The sequence below is a fragment of the Pseudorasbora parva genome, chromosome 19, assembly GCF_024679245.1.
Source record: "Pseudorasbora parva isolate DD20220531a chromosome 19, ASM2467924v1, whole genome shotgun sequence".
Lineage (NCBI taxonomy): Eukaryota > Metazoa > Chordata > Actinopteri > Cypriniformes > Gobionidae > Pseudorasbora > Pseudorasbora parva.
This window is the reverse complement of record NC_090190.1, coordinates 39,646,670-39,667,184: the sequence shown is the minus strand read 5'-3', so window position 1 is coordinate 39,667,184 and position 20,515 is coordinate 39,646,670. Positions and strand designations below refer to the sequence as shown.

Sequence of the window (20,515 nt, the reverse complement as noted above, 5' to 3'; positions counted from 1 at the left end):
GGCGTTATGCTACGTTTGTTAATCTGATCGTCCTCACCACACATGCCGCAAATCTCACTTCCTCATTTAGAGCGAGAGGGTGAAAAGTTAAAGCTGAAGCAGAGCCACTGGGTTCCCCTCCTGCTAAAGGGCCATGCGTTGCACTTTTGGTGTTTTTTTGCACCAAAAATGTCATAATTTAGCGGTTTTAACTATCATTCTGTGAACTAAACAGGCTGTTTTTGCTACTATACCTTTTAAATATGTAAATGACCTCTGCTGTGATTGGCTAATGTTTGTCCCAGTGTAGTTCATGATGCTTTTCATCAGGATGGCTCAAGTTTCTGAATACTGAATGCTAATTATATAAATATGGGTGGTCATTATATGTTATATAATTCTATGTTAATGAGCTCATAGTTACGACAATTATGGTGGCAATTTCTGTTTACATAATTTAGTGTTACTAAATGTTCAGAATGCAACTGCTGCGGTTTTATTTTAATAATAGGTATGTACTATTATAGTGTTAAATCATTTTTTATATTTTCAGATTTCATTAAAAGATTCCCTGGATAACTTTGGATTCACTATACGTTCATGTTGTTGACATTATATGCACTTACGCACCGAATGCCAACAAAACACACACATTTGATGCAGTTTCACTCGCCGCCTGTGGTTTCCACTCGTGACTGGGAACACACACACACACACACACACACACACACACACACTTGCAGAACTCTGTTGCTGCTCCGGAAAAACAAACTGCACACTGGGAATTAAAAAAATAAAATAAGTTACCTAAAATTGAGTTCATTGAAATTAAAAATGTGAGTTAATACACTGACATTTTTTTGAGAATCGATAACCATTTTGTAAGCATATTGGAAATTGTTTTGTTTGTTTGTGTTGAAGCAGTGAAACAGTGCTGAATTGTGCTATTTTCATGATTTATCACATTTTTTATGTGGTTCAGATACAATAATATTTTGAGTTTCTATTTATAAAACCAATTTCCTTCATTGTATCAACTCAATTTTTTTTATTTAAGAAACTTAATATTTTGAGGCAACCAGGTTACTTACTTTAAGTTAAAAAAATGTTTACAGTGCATCCACGTTTTCCTTAACACTGGATTATTTGGGAAGCTGAGCAATGTTATCTTTCCCTCACAACCAGAAACACACTTCTTTAGTGATATTGTTGATTTTGTGGTCTAAAAACGCAATGCCAGTGCTGCTGACGGCTCCTGTAACCCGAACAAAGCTCATTGATGGACGCGCTCTCGCTCTGTTTGATTTGCGCGCTCTTATCCGGGAGAAATGCCCATACAAGGAACTCCAGCCTTTATGGTGTCACACAGGGCCATACTCAGGAGAAAGAAAACGTTCAGAAACTTTTGTGAATCATTTAGGAGTGTATTTGGCACAGAAATACTCATACATGCAACTAGTGTTTTTTTTCTTCTGTTTTCATTTTGCCCATTTTTAGCATGACAATCAACACTTGGTGTAAGTAAGTCAGAATGTAAAGCATTACATCGGCCCTTTATCAATAACAACCTTGAAATGGGTGTGGTTAAAGTTTTTGAAGTGTGTAGTACCGAGTCTTTTATTTCTAAAAAGCAAGAAAAATCCTGTTTTTCATTAAGCGAACCCGTTGAGGGGGTTGAAGCAGATATTAGGATGTGAGTTTTGATGGCTGTTGCTTCTGTGTTTCAGGTTGAGATCTCCTCACACCAGATGAGGGAAGATGTTGGCCATGGATCAAGGCGCAGTGGAGGAGTGGCTGTCTGAGTTTAAGGTGTGTGTCTCTGTCTCCATCTCCTCATCATCAGCCTCATTTCTCTGTTTCCCCGGCTTTGATCCGTGTGTGTTTCAGACTCTTCCAGAGACGGCCGTCTCCAGCTATGCCGCCTCTCTGAAGGAAAAGGGCTCTCTGGTTCCAGCGCTTTACAAAGTCATACGGGAAAACTACAGTGATGTAAGACAGTTTCTTCTCACATTTGTACTCAGACATTTGTGTTTGGATGCTTAATGATATTTTCTGGGTTGTGTGCCACTTTTCACCATACAATCTGTTCCCGCTATTTTTTACTTGAAATTGCGTTTTGATTATGAAAGAAAAATGCCTTGATTTTAATGAGAGGAATGATTTGGGGAAAAAATCTAATTGAGCTAATGTCAATTTGTAAAAATAAAAAAATACTGCAATTGCTATTTAAAATGTGTTTTAAGAGTTTTAAGAGGTTTGATGTGCTTGTATTGTATATAAAAATTATTATTATTATTATTATTATTATTATTATTATTATTATTAGGAGTAGAAGTAATAGAAGTAAACAAAGAAAATAAGAAATATATTAATATTGCAAAAATACTATTGTACTGTAAAATATAAAATTGAGTATTTAATGACAATGCTAGTTTTATTACATAGTACACCTGTAAAATGTATATTTTTGTCTTAATTTCTTCATTTTCAAACATTATTACAGAAGGTTAAAGTACCTCAAAAGGACAATTTAGGCAACAACAAAAAAAGACTGAATAATTTAGTTTAATTATTAATCATTTATTAATTAAGTGCTCGAACAAAACATATGAACTACATAATTTGGGCTGCACAATTTGACAAAAATATACTATTGTGACCTCCATATATCAAGATGACTATACATTTTTGAATGACTTATTTTTTTTAAAAGAAAATAAGAAATGTATATTTATATTGCAATAATGCTATGGTATAGTAAAATAAAAATTGAGTATTTGATTAAAAAAGGGCATTAATCCAGAAGGTCGGAGAAAAGTACCTGAAAAGGAAAATTTGGGCAACCAAAAAGTGCTTGAACAAAAAATATGAGCTACATGTTTTTCTCTTGCCTTTTTACAGGTGAAGTGGTTTAAACACATTTCCTTATATTATATTAAACTCTGGGACATCATGTTTAAAATAACCCAGAATATTCTTTTGAAGACCAAAGTCTGCATCTGTGCTGCACAGCTAAAGATGTTTGGTGACGTAACCGTGAGTTATGAACAGTACGGCGCTCGATTCATTATCTCGATCATGCTGACTGTTGTCATGGCGGTGTCAACATTATGATGATGAGTGCCGGAGGTGTTTTCCAGGACACTGGGTGTGTCTCCTTCAGGCACAACTGCCAGCTTACACCAGCTTTTTGTGACGTAATCAGAGAAAAATCTCTTAAAGAAACATGTTTGTTACTACACCCGATCACAAACTTCAGACGTCACAAATATCTTATGATGTCTGTAGGTTATCGATTAGAAAATTACATTTTTAGCTTTTGATTCAATGTTTTTGTGTGCAAAACCAAACTAAAATTAATGACTATTCATCAATCTCCTCTGTTCCCTGTCACTATTATGCTACTTTGTTGGGCTATTCACACAGTACAGCGTTTCTGGGTTTTACTGCAGAGCGGCGGCTCATTGTTGGCCGAGTCCGATCACATAGTGCTGGCTGGGCGGTATACCGGCTCATACCGAATACCGTTTTTTTTTTTTTAATGATATGATTTTTGATTAAATTTGGATTATTATTGTTGCACTGTAGTGCTTAGATTGCATAACAGAGATCATTTAAAGGGTTAGTTCACCCAAAAATGAAAACTGTCATTAATTCCTTTAATTTAATTAGGTAAACATAATTTAAATGTGTTTTATCTATGAAGGGCCTGAATCATTTTTTTTGATTGTAGTGAGTTAACTTAAAGGACAACTCTGGTGAATTTTTAAGTTTATCTTGATCGTTATATCTTTGTGAGTACAGTCTATAGAAAAAAAAACCCGAACCGGATTGGTGCTTGCAACACGGAGTTATTACAGTTAATGCCCAGAGCCGCCCCTCGGCTAAAACGCCAGCTTTGGGGGCGTAGATGTAAAGGGTGTCTTTGTGCCTCTTAACAGACACAAAATGCAATTAAAATGTCTGTTTAACATGAACAGGTCCCTTACATGACAACGAGATGCGTTTAGCCACTTAAGCCGGGTGCACACTGTGCGATTTTGGCCACAATTTGGCCGTCTGGGACAAATTTAGCAAATCCTAAAAGATTCCTCAGATCCTAGGCTAAAATCTGACGTCTTTGGTCATTAGTTTGACATGTTCACCGGCAGCCGATTAATGAGCGCTGCGATCAAATTTTACCTCAGACGAAATTCTGGCAGTGTCAGAAGATTTGGCACACAATCCTGCAGTGTGACTTCTCCTACGACGACAGTCAAATATCTCCGTTTTTCAAGACAAACTATGACCAAAACGAGAGCTAGAGATTTCTTTGTAGCCAGCATTTCAGTCCCGCGTGTAATTCAGCTCACTGTCACTGTTTTCTTGCGCGCGTCCGTTTTTAGCGCACCTAAACTATCGTGCAGTCTGACATTAATGACAACTGAGATCTTACAGTGTGACATGGCGATCATGTTCGTACAGTCTGACAAGGGACATTCGCAAAGGATTTTGAAAAATCGCACAGTGTGCAGGACCCATTAGCCATTGTTTAAATTCACCTGTTTTAGACGGCTAGCTGTGTCTCGCGCTGAAGTCCCGTAGACTACTGTCATAGGCTGTACTCACAAAGATATAACGATCAAGATAAACTTAAAAATTCGCCAGAGTTGTGCTTTAATCCTGATTTTGAGTTGAAAAGTTGAAAAACGCAGATATTGTTTTTGTGATTGTCACTTTCGGGTGCTAATGATCTCTGGTCAGGAAACCAGATTCGGAGTCTTCTCTGCTCTGTTGAGGCGTTATGGTGTTTCACTTCTGAAAACCAAGCGCCGTCACACCATGTGACAGAAATCTGTGCCTTTCTCTCAGTCCTGCAGACGTCTGAACACTGACTGAAGGATTAGAAACAGCAGGAAACGTGTTTGATCTGTATCTTTCATCAACAGATAAAAACCTTCAGCACCTGAAATGACTCTTTCTGCTGATCTGCAATATGATGTTTTAACAATAATATCATAACCTCTCTTTGGTGAACCAATCAAATGTCCAATCTACAGTACAGAAGTTTGCGAGTACCATTTCATGTTGACCCATCACTTATCTGCCAAAATTACATTTATTGTTTGATAAAGCTGTAAAACTGTAAAAACTGACCCGTAATTCCCAAACCTTTTGGTCAGCTGAACAACTTTGGCCTAAAATATTCAGAGAGAGTTTTAGGGTGTTCACACTTGATAAAAACGAACTCTGGTGCGATTGCTCTCCCAGTGAGGCTCATTTGATTTAGTCTTGCTTAGCGCTCACGCTGTCATTTTATGACCGAATTTAAAGATACAAAACCGAAAAATGGCTTTTATGATGTATATTTTAGGATGGAACGTGTCAAACATCCCAAACATTGCTGTGTTCTGGGCTAAATGCGCTCGCTATATGTGTGTAGCTACATATGATGATATATAATGTGTAAAGAAGTCAGAACAGCGTCAGGAATCCATCCGTCTCTCTCTCTCACACACACACACACACACACACACACACGTTGGTCTATATGGTTTACAGGGACTCTCCATAGGCGTAATGGTTTTTATACTGTACACACCATATTTTCTATCCCTCTACACTGCCCCTAACCCTACCCATCACACACACACACACACACACACACACACACACACACACACACACACACACACACACACACACACACACACACACACATGTTGGTCTATATGGTTTACAGGGACTCTCCATAGGCGTAATGGTTTTTATACTGTACACACCATATTTTCTATCCCTCTACACTGCCCCTACCCCTACCCATCACACACACACACACACACACACACACACACACACACACACACACACGTTGGTCTATATGGTTTACAGGGACTCTCCATAGGCGTAATGGTTTTTATACTGTACACACCATATTTTCTATCCCTCTACACTGCCCCTAACCCTACCCATCACACACACACACACACACACACACACACACACACACACGTTGGTCTATATGGTTTACAGGGACTCTCCATAGGCGTAATGGTTTTTATACTGTACACACCATATTTTCTATCCCTCTACACTGCCCCTAACCCTACCCATCACACACACACACACACACACACACACACACACACACACACACACACACACACACACACACACACACACACACACACACACACACACACACACACACACACACACACACGCACCACACACACATAGCCCCTACCCCTAAACCTACCCATCATCCCATTTCTAAAAAAAAAAACGTCATTTAGTATGTTTTTAAAGCTATTTGAAATATGAGGGCATTTGAAATATGCTCATAAACCACATTTATTGTGTAATAGCAGTGTAATATGTAGTTATACAAATGTGTCCTGATAAACCACATAAACAGGCACACACACACACACACACACACACACACACACACACACACACACACACACACACACACACACAAACAAACAAAGATCCAGGGGCTAGTTGCATAAACTTAGCCACTATGTTAAGACTGTGTCTTAAGCACTAATTTCTTAAGTCTTAAAGAAAGGCCAGTCTTAAAGAAAATTAGATGACTTGCTTATAAGACTAGTCTAAGTGGTTTATGCAACCGGCCCCAGGGGCCTATTGCACAAAACTAGGATAAGGGATTAAGCCGGGATATCTTGGTGATTTTGTCATCTGTATGTAAAATTTAGTACACTGCTGTCGTGTTAAGATACCCTGAAGGCACACACACACCAAGAACATCGATAGCGATAACGAAAGATAACTATATTAGTGGATAAATTAAGCCAGGATCACCAAGATATCCTGGCTTAATCCCTTATCCTAGTTTTGTGCAATAGGCCCCAGCTGTGTACCAACCATGATGAGCAATATCGCAATTATGATGAGAAAAAAACGTTGAGAACTCTCTTTTCACACCAGAGTCTGTTTTAGTTCAACCAAATATGTCAAGTGTGAACACACCCTAAGTTAAATTTAACAACACATTTGAATCTTTGATGTTGGTTTATAGTCATGTGACATGCCGTTAAAAGCAAATAATATTTAATCTTTTTTAGCATGTGTTTTGTTTGGATATTTAGTTTGGGAGAATTATTTATTATTTTTATATATAATGTCTGTAATACAAACCGTATTTTCTATCCCCCTACACTGCCCCTGCCCCTAAATCTACCCATCTCACACACACACACACACACACACACACACACACACACACACACACACACACACACACACACACACACACACACACACACACACACACACACACACACACACACACTGCCCCTAAACCTACCCATCACAGGAAACATTCTGCATTTTTACTTTCTCAAAAAAACTCCTCCTGTATGATTTATAAGCATTTTGAAAAGTGGGGACATGGCCAGTGTCCTCATATTACACCCTCTCCTTGTAATACCTGTGTCATACCCATGTCATTATACACATATGTGTCCTCATATGTCACAAAAACATGCCCACACACACACACTCACACACACACACACACACACACGTTTTAATTTTAGTTGTTTAGTTTTATTTTATATAAAAATTATTACATGAATACTTTATTTTATTAAAATACTATACGTTATAAAAAATAAAAATAAAAAAAATAAAAAAATATATATATATCATATATAATGTACTATAAAATACTATACTCTTATAAAATAAAATACTTTATTTTATGTATTAAAAAAACTTTCTTTATAGGAAACTCTAGTTTGGGAATTAACTGTGGTTTAGTGATTTATTTAATTTAAATATTGTTTTTTTTTTGTTTTTTTTTGCACTGATGTGTAATTGTAATGCATCTGTGTGCCTCAGCTGCTGGAGCCGGTGTGTCATCAGTTGTTCGAGTTTTACCGCAGCGGTGAGCCGCGTCTTCAGCGCTTTACTCTGCAGTTCTTGCCGGAGCTGGTGTGGAGTTACCTGTCCGTCACGGCCGCCCGAGACCCGCACTGCAGCGGCTGCATTGAGGCCCTTCTGCTCGGCATCTACAACCTGGTCAGTCCCTCCTAAACCACTGCACGCTTTACACAGAAACACTGAGGGAGCTCGTGAATCAGTATATCGGGTTCATTCATTCGGGCTCCTGTTAGGACAGTAAAGGATGCTGGCTGGTTTTTATCGTGCATTGGGGGACTTTTTATGGAGCAAGTCAAAGGTCAGTGTCCTGGAAGGATTCTGTGTTTGAGCTAGCCCTTAAAGATGGGCTAAGTGTTATCTCAAAACCGTTTTACAAAACGGACTCGGGCTGAGTGCAATAACAAACTTGTAGCCAATCAGCAGTAAGGGGTGTATAACGACAGTGAGATGAGAGCGCTTAGTGCACGTCATTATTCAACACACACGACACACATGACGAACATTAGCCGAGGACTAATATATGCTGCTTTTGCTTGAATATGCTCGTGTCATGTTGTCACGTGTCAGCGACGATAAAGACCCGTTCATTTCCACACCGTATGGATGCACACCGCATCTAAATCTCCTCCCTGTGTGCTTCAAGCATCAGCTCACAAAATGTGTCCGACGAGTAAGAGACTATACTCCTAATATACGTTTGTTTCCTCTTTTCATGATCGCTATAACTCTAATCTGGTCATAATTGTAATATGTCTTTAGCTGGACTGTCGTGCTCGTGTTTTATCGAGTTGTTCATGAGAACGGTTTGTGTTTTTGGGATGGAATGGGTGACTTTTTCATTGAATATTCGACCTGAATTAGTTACACACAGATTCTGCCATAGTCGTTGCCTGTGTGTGTGTGGGATGGAGCTATCAAAATAGGGCTGAGACCCTTTTGGGGTTTGGGGCGTGTTTGTTTTGGTGATTTGAAATAGCAACGGTTACCAGAAAGCACTTAAAATGTCTGACTTAGAAGCTGATTGAGACACACCATTAATGTTCAGTAATATTATTAATTTGAATGCACCGACACTATCAGAGCACCACAAAACCTTGGCTGAATTAAGCCTAATAATGATACTATTTTCTTCTGTAGAGCTGCATTATAGTTTATAGAAATTAAATAATTGATGTCTTTACTAAATGAACAGTTATTTTCCTGTTTACTAATGCAAAGCTGCTTTGAAACGATCTGTAGTGTATAAAGCTCTTTAGAAATACTTTGGTTTCTAAAGTATTTCTAAAGTGGGTTTACTTGACAAGGGTTACTTGACAGATATTCCAAGTTGAGACCGATTCCAGATTCGCCCCCTAAAAATCAGATCAAAAACGGTGCTGTAAATGTCGGCCGGACTGCGACTTTCTGTGAACTTTAGCTATGGATTTTTACTTAATGAGGAAGCGATGTTTTCCAGCCGGCTGTGAGAAGGGAAGCCAGGCTGTTGGCGACGTCGGTGGTCTTTCATGGGTTTTACGCCCCGTGAACTCGGCCTCCCTCCTCACAGCGCCCTGAATAGCAGAGTAGGTCATCTGTCAATCACATGGCATCGGGGTGTCAGGGAGCGCTTAATCATCCTGACGCTATCGGCTCTGAAATCGACTGGGACGGCAGCAGGCTGGTGGGCGTCCTGTTTTAGAGACTAACACACACTGAAATCTCACTTGGTCTGGTTTGTCTTTACACCTGAAGAACTCCTGAGTCTGGGACAGCATGAACACTTCTGCAGTGTCATCAGGCTTCGGTTGGGAAATCTTGCGACATGTGTTTGAACAAACTCTGGGCACATTCATCATCACTGTTGAGGATTAACCAGCTGAAAGTGTTGAACTTCATACCAACTTAACTACATTTTTTTGTATTGTTTGTAAACTCAGTTTCTTTTAGAGCAGCCTTTCCTGTTACAAGATACTTTTTCCATCAGATGCTAAATTGCTTGCTGTCTTTTTTTGTTGTATACATGCAAAGTTTTACAGCGTAGTGAACAAGCAACTGGATCAAGTGCACTAGAATCAATACACACACACACACACACACACACACACACACACACACACACACACACACACACACACACACGTTTGTTTTTGTGAAATGTGGGGACATTCCATAGGTGTAATGGTTTTTATACCGTACAAACCGTATTTTCTATCCCCTTACACTGCCCCTGTCCCTAAACCTACCCAACACACACACACACACACACACACACACACACACACACACACACACACACACACACACACACACACACACACACACACACACACGCAGGTCATTGGTCATGTTCTTTGTAAGGTTCTCCCCACCTCTTATATTATTATTATTTTTTTGCCTACTATTGTGTTTTTAGACCTTCTGTGTTTTTTTAGATTTCCCTTTTTACCCCTTGCAACTTGTGGCTAAAGCATTTCACGGTATTGCAAAGTATATGTGACAATAAAATCTAAATCCACACACACACACACACACACACACACACACACACACACACACACACACACACACACACACACACACACACACACACACACACACACACACACACACACACACACACACACACACACACATCACAGGAAACATTCTGCATTTTTACTTTCACATAAAAACTCCTCCTGTATGATTTATAAGCATTTTGAAAAGTGGGGACATGGGTAATGTAATATCTGTATCATACCCATGTCATTATACACATTTGTGTCCTCATATTTCACAAAAAACACAAACACACACACACACAGAAGTTCTGGAAGCTCATAACTCATGTACAGTAATGTCTGAAGAGACTCATGTAAGATCATACTGGAGAGAAGCCAGTCGTTTGAGTTTGTGGCAAAACCTTCTACAGCGCTTGAGTACTGTCATCTTTTAATGCATTTGATAATTCATACTCAGAAAGTAGAACTGAAATGACATTCATTACAAGATGATTAGTTAAACCATTTCAAAATGCTCCTGAAGACTATTTTTCCAGTCATGAATTTTGTCATTGAGGTTTTCTTAAAAATACTGTGCAAAAATCTTGTCTCCTCTCGTTCTCATTATATTTTTATTATTTGTATTATTCTCATTATTTTGTAAAGTACTATGTTATATTAAAATGTATATATATAGTAGTGTATATAATGTATGTATGTATGTATATTTATATATATGTATATATATAGTAGTGTATATAATGTATGTATGTATGTATATTTATATATATGTATATATATAGTTTTGATGGAAATAAGTGGATACTTTGGGCCATTTTATATTTCTTTTTCGCTTCACTTTCCGACAAAGACAGGAAGCTTTTGTTTTCAGCACTTATGCAACAAAATGAAAATGCAGAAGGAAACCCATTAGTTGTGTAATTTATGCTTTATCACTATCATTATTTTGCCAAAGAGACTGAGGGGAAATGTTTTTCTTCTTTTGTTTTAAAGCCTGCTGTTTCGTAAACTAGCTAAATGAGTCGTGTTTTCAGGCAAGCTTTTATTGCTATTCTTCAACAGCACACAAAACACACTGGTAAACAGTGGTGTAAAGTATTTCAGTAAACGTAATTAGTTACTGTACTTAAAGGGTTAGTTCACCCAAAAAGGACATTTCTGTCATTAATTCCTCACTCTAATGTCGTTGGACACCCATCAGTCCTCCGTTCATCTTCACACACAGATGAAGATATTAGTGTTGAAATCCGATGGCTCAGAAAGGCCTTCATTGACACCAATGTCATTTCCTCTCTCAAGACCCATAAAGGCACTAAAGACGTCGTTACAAAGCCCATCTCACTACAGCGGCTCTACAATCATTTATGAAGCGATGAGAAGAGTTTTTGTGTGCCAAAAACTAAATAATGACTTATATGGTGATGGGCCAATTTCAAAACACTTCTTCCTGAAGCCTCGAGCTTAATAAATCAGTGTATCGATTCATGATGTCAAACCACCAAACTGCGTAAATCACGTGACTTTGGTGATCCGAATCATGGTTTGAACCTTTATGAAGCAGTGTTTTGATCAGCCATCACTATATAAGTCATTGTTTTGTTTTTGCACACAAAAACTCTTCTCATCTCTTCATAAATGATTGTAGAGCCGCTGTAGTGAGATAGGCTTTGTAACGACGTCTTTAGTGCCTTAATGGGTCTTGAGAGAGGAAATGACATTGGTGTCAATGAAGGCCTTTCTGAGCCATCGGATTTCAACACTAATATCTTCATCTGTGTGTGAAGATGAGCGGAGGTCTGACGGGTGTCCAAAGACATGAGGGAGAGGAATTAAAGACAGAGTTTTCATTTTTGGGTGAACTAACCCTTTAAGTATCTTTTTGGCTACTTTGTAGTTTTACTGAGTATCAAAGATATTAGCAACTTTTACTCTCTACTTGACCACATTTTTAAAGGGGGGGTGAAACACTCAAAGTTTCAGTCAATCTCATGTCAATCTTGAGTACCTATAGAGTAGTATTGCATCCTTCATATCTCCGAAAAGTCTTTAGTTTGATCATATTTATAAAAGAAATATGGGCTGTACCGAGTCTTTCCGGAAAAAACCGAGCGCCTGGAGGCGTATCGTGTGGGCGGAGCTAAAGAATGACGAATGTGCACAAAGCGGTGACGTCCTCAAGCGTGGAGAAGCCCATCTATCTCAGCTAATACAGATAATGATCCACAATCAAATCTGAGGCTGAAATAAATTGAACAGGAGAAACGGCAACATCAGGATGTCCGTCTCTGTGGTATGTACTGTATTTAGGGGCCTTTGTGTGTCTTTACGCGCAGTTTATGAGGACATGGTTCGGTTTATGGACTATTGTATGTGATTAGACCTTAGAGGTAGCAAGCAAAACGGTTTTGCACTAGTGTAACGTTATACAGAACAACAATGGAGTAACCGTTAGCGCATTTGAATGACGAAGCACGCGATCGTGTCGTTTACTGATGTTTACTCACGCGACGATAGCCGACAGCACAGACATTTGAAGTTGATTTACTCACCGGCTGCTTCCAAAGCAGGACCGAACCGCTGGGACCGCTCTGTCAAAAACACACTTCTTTGGTATGATTTGGTGAAGTCCTGTGACAGCAGTGACCGTGGAGATCCACTTTGCGACGCGACTGAAGCGATGCCTTGAAGCTTCCCGTCATTTCTGCGTTCAAATCGGTTCAAATGCAGCGCTGCCTTCCCAGAATGCTGTGCTGAAGCGTTGAAGTCGCTCGACGTCACCCATAGGAATAAAGTGGAGCGCGGCGCGTCATAAGTGTTCACGGACGACTGGATCTGCACCTGAGAGACTGTTTACAGCGTGCATTTCCTCTCTCTCGCTCTAGTCACGCGCGCGCGCACCCTACCGGGAGAAGAGCCCGTACGGCCCATACAAGGACCTTCCGATCTATTTAACGTCAAGTAGACCCATACTCGAAAAAAACTCGCCGAAACTTGTGAGAAACCGGAAGGAGTATTTTTGACACAGAAATACTCCATCAAACGTCCAACATTAGTTTTTGAAACTTTGTCTATGTTTAGGATGGGAATCCAAGTCTTTAAAGGTGTAAAAAGCTCAGTATGCATGAAACAGCATTTCACCCCCCCTTTAAACAATTAAATGTACTTTTTTAGTCAAATACATTTGTGCTCCTGAGTAATGAGTAACATTACATTTTGCATGGCACCTAACTGTTTCTGCAGCAGTTTGTTTCTGCTATAAAGAAGTGATATCGCTATCTGAGGGGTTCGATTGATTGAAGGGACTGTATCTTATGTTCTGCCTTAACTTAACTGATTTGAGATGAGTTCATGACTGCAGCCGGTGATGAAACCAGCACATCCAGTGCAAGAAGACTTTGACTATTTAATTTTACTTAACATTATTTTATTTTTCTGCTATATTGACGAGACCTTTTTGAAGCATATTGGTTTACTCATTGCCTTTTTGAGCACTTGAGCTGAACTGAGACTTGTGTTTAAGAGGCTGTTGTGTGGACCTTGATTTGCTGCAATATTGTAGTGTTCAATTTCATTAAAATTTTAGAAAATAAATCTAAATTTCTCATCTTACAAATCAATTATTTCTTATTTTCACTGGTACATCCCTCAGTGCATCGTTGAGCCTATATTTAGTATGAGTAAAATACTTAAGTACTGTTAAAATCAGATACTCTAAGTTGTATTGGAATTGGTTACTTGTAACTTGTAATGGAGTCATTTTTGATGTGTAAAATCTGTACTTTTACTCAAGTCTGGTTTTCAGGCACTCATTACACTTATCTATGTGAAATTTTTCATAGATGACTTGAAGGTAGCGTAATTTAGGTTATTGGCATGTATATATTCAATACAGTAACAGTATTTTTTGTCATTGTCATTCTGTCTGTTTAACTGTGTGTCTGAATCAAATCAGTCCTGATTATTATCATCATGTTTATTTCAGGAGATCGTTGATAAAGACGGGCAGAGTAAAGTGCTGTCGTTCACCATCCCTTCCTTATCAAAGCCGTCAGTTTACCATGAGGTGAGTTAATCAAACGTCCTGATCCTGATCTGCAGATGATCATGTTCTGACCGTCCCTCTGTCCCGCCTCCAGCCGTCGTCCATTGGCTCTCTGGCCTTGACGGAAGGAGCCTTAGCCAATCACGGCTTGAGTCGAGTGGTTTACAGTGGTCCCCATCTGCAGCGAGAGACCTTTACAGCCCAGAACAGGTGCGCGCCGCATCAAATATTCATATTTTGCTCCATGCTTTTATTTAAGTCATCAATGTTTAATCGGCAAATGAGTGCTGACTGTGTGTGTGTTTTGGGGAGCTAAAGTGGATTTCAGATGCAGTTTGAAGTGGTATTCTGCTTTAATTTGAGGATGATGGAGATGGTCATGTTTTCTGCAGGTTTGAAGTCCTGACGTTTCTGCTGCTGTGTTATAATGCGTCTCTGAGCTACATGACCAGTTCGTCCCTGCAGTCTCTGTGTCAGCTCAGCTCCAGGTTTGACATATGACACACACTTGACCAGTCTAGTTTTAGTCCTTAAAACCACCATGACCACATTCAGTCAGGTTTCATGTTATTATGATCCCTGAGGGATGTGATAGACTGACAATGCATCTGAAATGTGCCCATAAACATATGAACAACTGCCTTAACACCAACTTTTTTAGTATGATCCAGATTATATGATTCACTGCTTTATTTGCTGGTTTGCATTAATATATTTAATCTTATGCTCATCTCCTGCTGTCTTAAAGTGTGTCTCTGCCAAGTTTTAAACCAAACCTACACACTTGGACCAATATATCGGCCAGCGTAATAATTTGGCTGTTATATGTCATTCATGAATATCAACATTAGACTAATCTCCATTTAGCTAATATAAAAATAAGTGAATCCCTTTTGTATCAGTTTCCAAATCAATTATAATAATAATAATTTATCCATCGTTGGTAGATAGGTAAACATTTTTTTGCTTTTTAACTTTTATATATTTAAAAATAAAAAATAAAAAAAAAATAATAATAATAATAATATATATATATATATATATATATATATATATATATATATATATATATATTTTTTTTTTTATATATATAAAAAATATATATATATATATATATATATATATATATATTACATTTTTTATTTACATTATTTATATGATTAAATTTAAGTAATGTAAGTGTTTGTTTATTTAATTTGACCTAGCTTATTTATTGCTGTTAAATTGTCTTTTATATCAGAATCATATTGACCATCCTCTCTGGATTAAATAACCCTTTCAGTCAAATACTAGAGCAAGTTAAGGAAAGCCTTTCTCTTCTCGATACCTGTTGGCACTAAACTCTGCTTTGGTCAGACCTTCAGGTCAGGTGTTTGTGTGGATAATGCGTCTCTTCATCTCCAATCCACCCATGATCCTCTCTGCTTCCAGTCACTCTGATCCTCTTATAGACCTGAACGTGAACGGACACAGACCTGCGATTGGTCTTTTCCCACAATGATTTAAGCCACATGACTGATTACTTAACCAATCAGCTGAGTTAACAAAGATCATTTCCCTCGACTGCAGGTCAAAGGTCCCGTTACTTTCCCTCATGGGGCTGATCATAATAGTGATGAATTCAAACCAGTGGTGGACCAACATGGGCTTTTCATTGGTCGATACTGATATCTAGAAAGCAGTGAGACCAGCATAATTAACAGATTAGTTCATTTCAGTCTAATTGTCGATGTATTCTTCTCTTTTCAGAGTTTCTATCTGTGGATATCCAAGGCAACAGTTGCGGCGGTATAAAGGCATCAGCGCGCGGCTGATGGTCACGTCAGAGTTCCTGGTGCAGCTCATCACGGGGATTCATTTTGCACTGTGAGTGATTCAAATAAAACACTGTTTACAGTAGAAGCTCTGAGTCCAACCAAACCTGTTATCAGACAAGAGTTTCTGGGAGTGACTGGTGGGGGCGTGGCCTCAAGACTACACACTCATCCCACATCATCATTATTCAGACATTTGTCTGGTGGGGGCGTGGCCTTGAGACTGCACACCCATCCCACATCATCATTATTCAGACATTTGTCTGGTGGGGGCGTGGCCTCGAGACTACACACTCATCCCACATCATCATTATTCAGACATTTGTCTGGTGGGGCGTAGCCTCAAGACTACACACTCATCCCACATCATCATTATTCAGACATTTGTCTGGTGGGGGCGTGGCCTCGAGACTACACACTCATCCCACATCATCATTATTCAGACATTTGTCTGGTGGGGGCGTGGCCTCGAGACTACACACTCATCCCACATCATCATTATTCAGACATTTGTCTGGTGGGGGCGTGGCCTCAAGACTACACACTCATCCCACATCATTATTCAGACATTTGTCTGGAGGGGCGTGGCCTTGAGACTGCACACCCATCCCACATCATCATTATTCAGACATTTGTCTGGAGGGGCGTGGCCTTGAGACTGCACACCCATCCCACATCATGATTATTCACACATTTGTCTGATGGGGCGTGGCCTCAAGGCTGGTCAGTATTTAGCCATTTTGAGATTATCTGCCAATAATCATTTCCATTTGGCTGATTACAAGTAAATTTGATCAGTTCCCAAATTTAGAAATGGTTATTAAAAATATATATATTTTTTAAATGTAGTGTTTAACATTTTTTTCTACCCTGTCATTTAGTTCAAACTCTATATATCTTGATTTGTTGTCATTGATTTATTTTTCTGGGAAACTTTTTTTGAAGGATCTTGACAGATGCGGTCACCCTTGTATGGAAGATATTCTTCAGTATTTGGCCATTTAGTCATTTGGCCGTTTAGTCATTTTGAGATTATCGGCATCTGCCAATAATCGTTTCCATTTGGCGGATTAAAAATAATTAATTCTTCTTTTTTGTTCCAATGATGAAATAACACCCTATGTGTTTGGAGTAGATAATGACAGATGTTATTTTTGTACAAACATGCGTGTGTGTGTGTGTGTGTGTGATGTGCAGGTGTAACGGAGAAGTGGACTTGGGCTCCAAGGCTCTGGATGATGTGCTGTACCGAGCACAGCTGGAGCTCTTCCCAGAGGCCCTGCTGGTGGGTTTCAGCTCCCTCACGCTTCAGCAGAGATTACAGAAATCCAGCTAAAGCTCTGCAGATTACCAACATTTCTGAAATTCATTCACTGATCCCGTTAGAATGGCCAACTGTGGCATTGTGACAGAAACATGACCACTTACAACACCATAAAAACGGGCTATAGAAGAGGAATTAGATCGATTTAGGGGAGTAAATATTTACTCTGACGGTGATTTGATTTGATAAACCCTTACTAAAATTATACGAAATAATAATTTCTAGTAATTTTTACAGATTTTTTTAAAAGTCAAGTAATTTTATTATGATTTATAACAATTTAATATATATATATATATATATATATATAAACATTGTTATAAGTCATAATACATCACTTAACATGTACTTTAATATACAATTTTATTTAAAAATAATTGTATTAAAATTAAAGAATTATATATATATATATATATATATATATATATATATATATATAAATAAATTCATTAATTTTGATACAATTTTATATATATATGGAAATTGTGACTCATGTAAATTGCAACTATAAATTGTTATAATTCATAAAAAAAAAAGCTTAATAAAATAACTATATAATGTAATGCATAGTATATTTATTAAAAAATAAATTTGATTTGTAACATTTTTGCAACTGGGATTAGGTCAAGAATTGTGTTTTGAAAAAGAAAAAGTGTTGTTTTTTTATGGACTATAAAGTAATGCCCAGTGCATTGACTTTTCATTGTCAAATGCGTCCGGCGCATTTTGTTTTAGATAAAAAAAATGAATGTCACATTTTTTATGGATGATACAATAATCTACAATAATGCATTGAATTGTCATTGCCAGAGGCATCTGTGCATTTTCACGCCTCTAATTTGTAATATGCCATAGAAGATCTATTTGCACGGTTAAATATGAAGAGATTAATCTTTTGTTTGCTTGATCTTTCCCAGGTGGGGAACGCCATCAAATCATCTCTTCACGGCGCTACTCTGAAGGCCAATAAAGAAGGCATTCGGTCCATCCAGGTGGAAATCACGCCCACGGCTTCTCGGATCTCCAGGAACGCCGTCACCAGCCTGTCTATCCGAGGCCATCGCTGGAAACGCCACGGTGAGCCACGACAGCCGAGGAGGATGAGGAGGGGGCAGATGCTTCCTGACGGATTCAATGCCGTAGTATTAAAGGGGTGGTTGCATGCGATTTGACTTTTGTAACTTTAGTTAGTGTGTAATGTCGCTGCGTGAGCATAAACAGTATTTGAAAGTTACAGCGCTGAGAGTTCAATGCAAATGGAGATATTGTCTTTTAAAGTTATGGCAGTGTATTGCCTACAAAAACGGCCGGTTTGGACTACAGCGAGCTTCTTCCTGGGTTGGTGACATCATAAACCCTTGCTAGTCTCTGCAGATGTGACGTCTGCCCGTAATGGGAAGGGGCGTGGCGTTTCCGGCAACCTGTGCTTGGCACTTCAGCCAATAACAATACAGGAACCTACATTTGGCCATCTAAAGGTGGGCGTACACTGTGCGAATTCGGACACTCGGGAGGTCGTGAGATATTGCAGACGCTACGAGTCGCTACGATTTAATTTGATCATCGCATCAAATCAGCTGGTACATGGCACGACTGTTTGCACCGCGAACCGGCCGCTATCACACAAGCTTTTCGTGTTAAAGCTTTCAATGTTGCTGCTATAGTTTTAGATACAAAAAAATAAAGAAAAAATGTGTGCAAATGATTTGTTGAAAAGCAGAGAACAGTAGCCATTCCTTTCATCCGAAACAACCGGAGGGTCCTATCACACTGTGCGAGCCGCGACCATACGAGCATCCACGATGTCCACGCGAGTCGTCTGCGAAATCGCACCGTGTACGCCCGCCTTAACCAATCTAAGACCATTGCGTTTTTCAGAGGGATGGGCTTCATAGAAGCAGGAAGCAGACGAGCCGTTCAAAGCACAGTGGAGACAGCGGTGTGGAAGAAAGGGAGAATAGTAGAAGAAAAATACGGCGTTTAAAAAAAGAAGTATTAAGACATTTTATAGTGCGCCTCATAAACACAACCAAGCCTAGAAAACACCTGCAGAACCACCCCTTCAAAGCTCTCCGGTGGTTTTTCCCACATCCTGATGTATCTCTGACTCAGGCCAGAGCGGGAGTCCTGCTCACACTTCAGCAATGACAGTAATAACGTCGCATTCGGCTCAGTTTGGCTCAGTTGGTGTCGTCCCAACACCACGCCATCTGATCTGACTAATCAGTGCTCCGTCGCTTCAGAAGTAATGAAGGCTTTTCTGTTCGTCAGCCACAATTAAGCACCAAACGCAGTCATTAGAGCTGTGTGCGAAGGCAAGCGTCATCGTTACACTTCAGTCAACACTTCTGGTGTCTAAATCATACCATCATATCTTTTATAATTTGTGTAATATGGCTTATTTCTTAATTAGTCGATAAACTAATACTAGTTTTACTGTTTTGAGTCTCTTTGTTTTTTAACTGCAGTGTTTCATAATGTAACATAGATTTTAATTTGAGTTTAATAAAAACATTTAATTTTGAAAATATAGTTTAAAAAAATATATATAATATTTTATATTTGTGAATTTTAATTATTATACATTACAATTAAAAAATATTTATTTTATAATATTTTTTCTTTATATTTTATAATAACTTTATTATAATGATTATAGCAAAATAATATTATTAGGCTATAATTTAATTATAATTATTACATTAATATAAGTTATATTAATATAACTTATTTTTCAATATAATTAATATTATTTAAATTCTATAATAATTTTATAATGATTTTAGAATTTTATAATATTAATAATTTAATAATTGTTTTATATTTTATTTTTTACAATATTTATAATGAATAATGACTATATATTTATATTATTATTTTATTAGGGGCCAAGCACCGAAGGTGCGGAGGCACCTATTGTAATCGTAGCCGTTCCTATTATTATTATTATTATTATTATTAGGGGCCAAGCACCGAAGGTGCGGAG

The 20,515-nt window shown here is 38.4% G+C and overlaps 1 protein-coding gene across 5 annotated transcripts in view; it reads left to right on the top strand.

Annotated features, from left to right (window-relative positions):
- The window catches only part of hycc1 (hyccin PI4KA lipid kinase complex subunit 1), an 82,254-nt gene that overhangs the window by 32,218 nt on the left and 29,521 nt on the right, over nt 1-20,515 (top strand). For all 5 annotated transcript variants that reach the window (XR_010899209.1, XM_067425379.1, XM_067425381.1 and 2 more), the window contains exons 2-10: nt 1,707-1,788; nt 1,867-1,968; nt 7,828-8,007; nt 14,332-14,412; nt 14,486-14,601; nt 14,784-14,879; nt 16,141-16,257; nt 17,403-17,490; nt 18,447-18,606. Coding sequence is in view for 4 of the 5 variants with exons in the window: in XM_067425379.1 (XP_067281480.1) it covers nt 1,738-1,788; nt 1,867-1,968; nt 7,828-8,007; nt 14,332-14,412; nt 14,486-14,601; nt 14,784-14,879; nt 16,141-16,257; nt 17,403-17,490; nt 18,447-18,606 (991 nt within the window). In the remaining variant the exon portion in view is untranslated. The remainder of the gene's footprint in view (nt 1-1,706; nt 1,789-1,866; nt 1,969-7,827; nt 8,008-14,331; nt 14,413-14,485; nt 14,602-14,783; nt 14,880-16,140; nt 16,258-17,402; nt 17,491-18,446; nt 18,607-20,515) is intronic.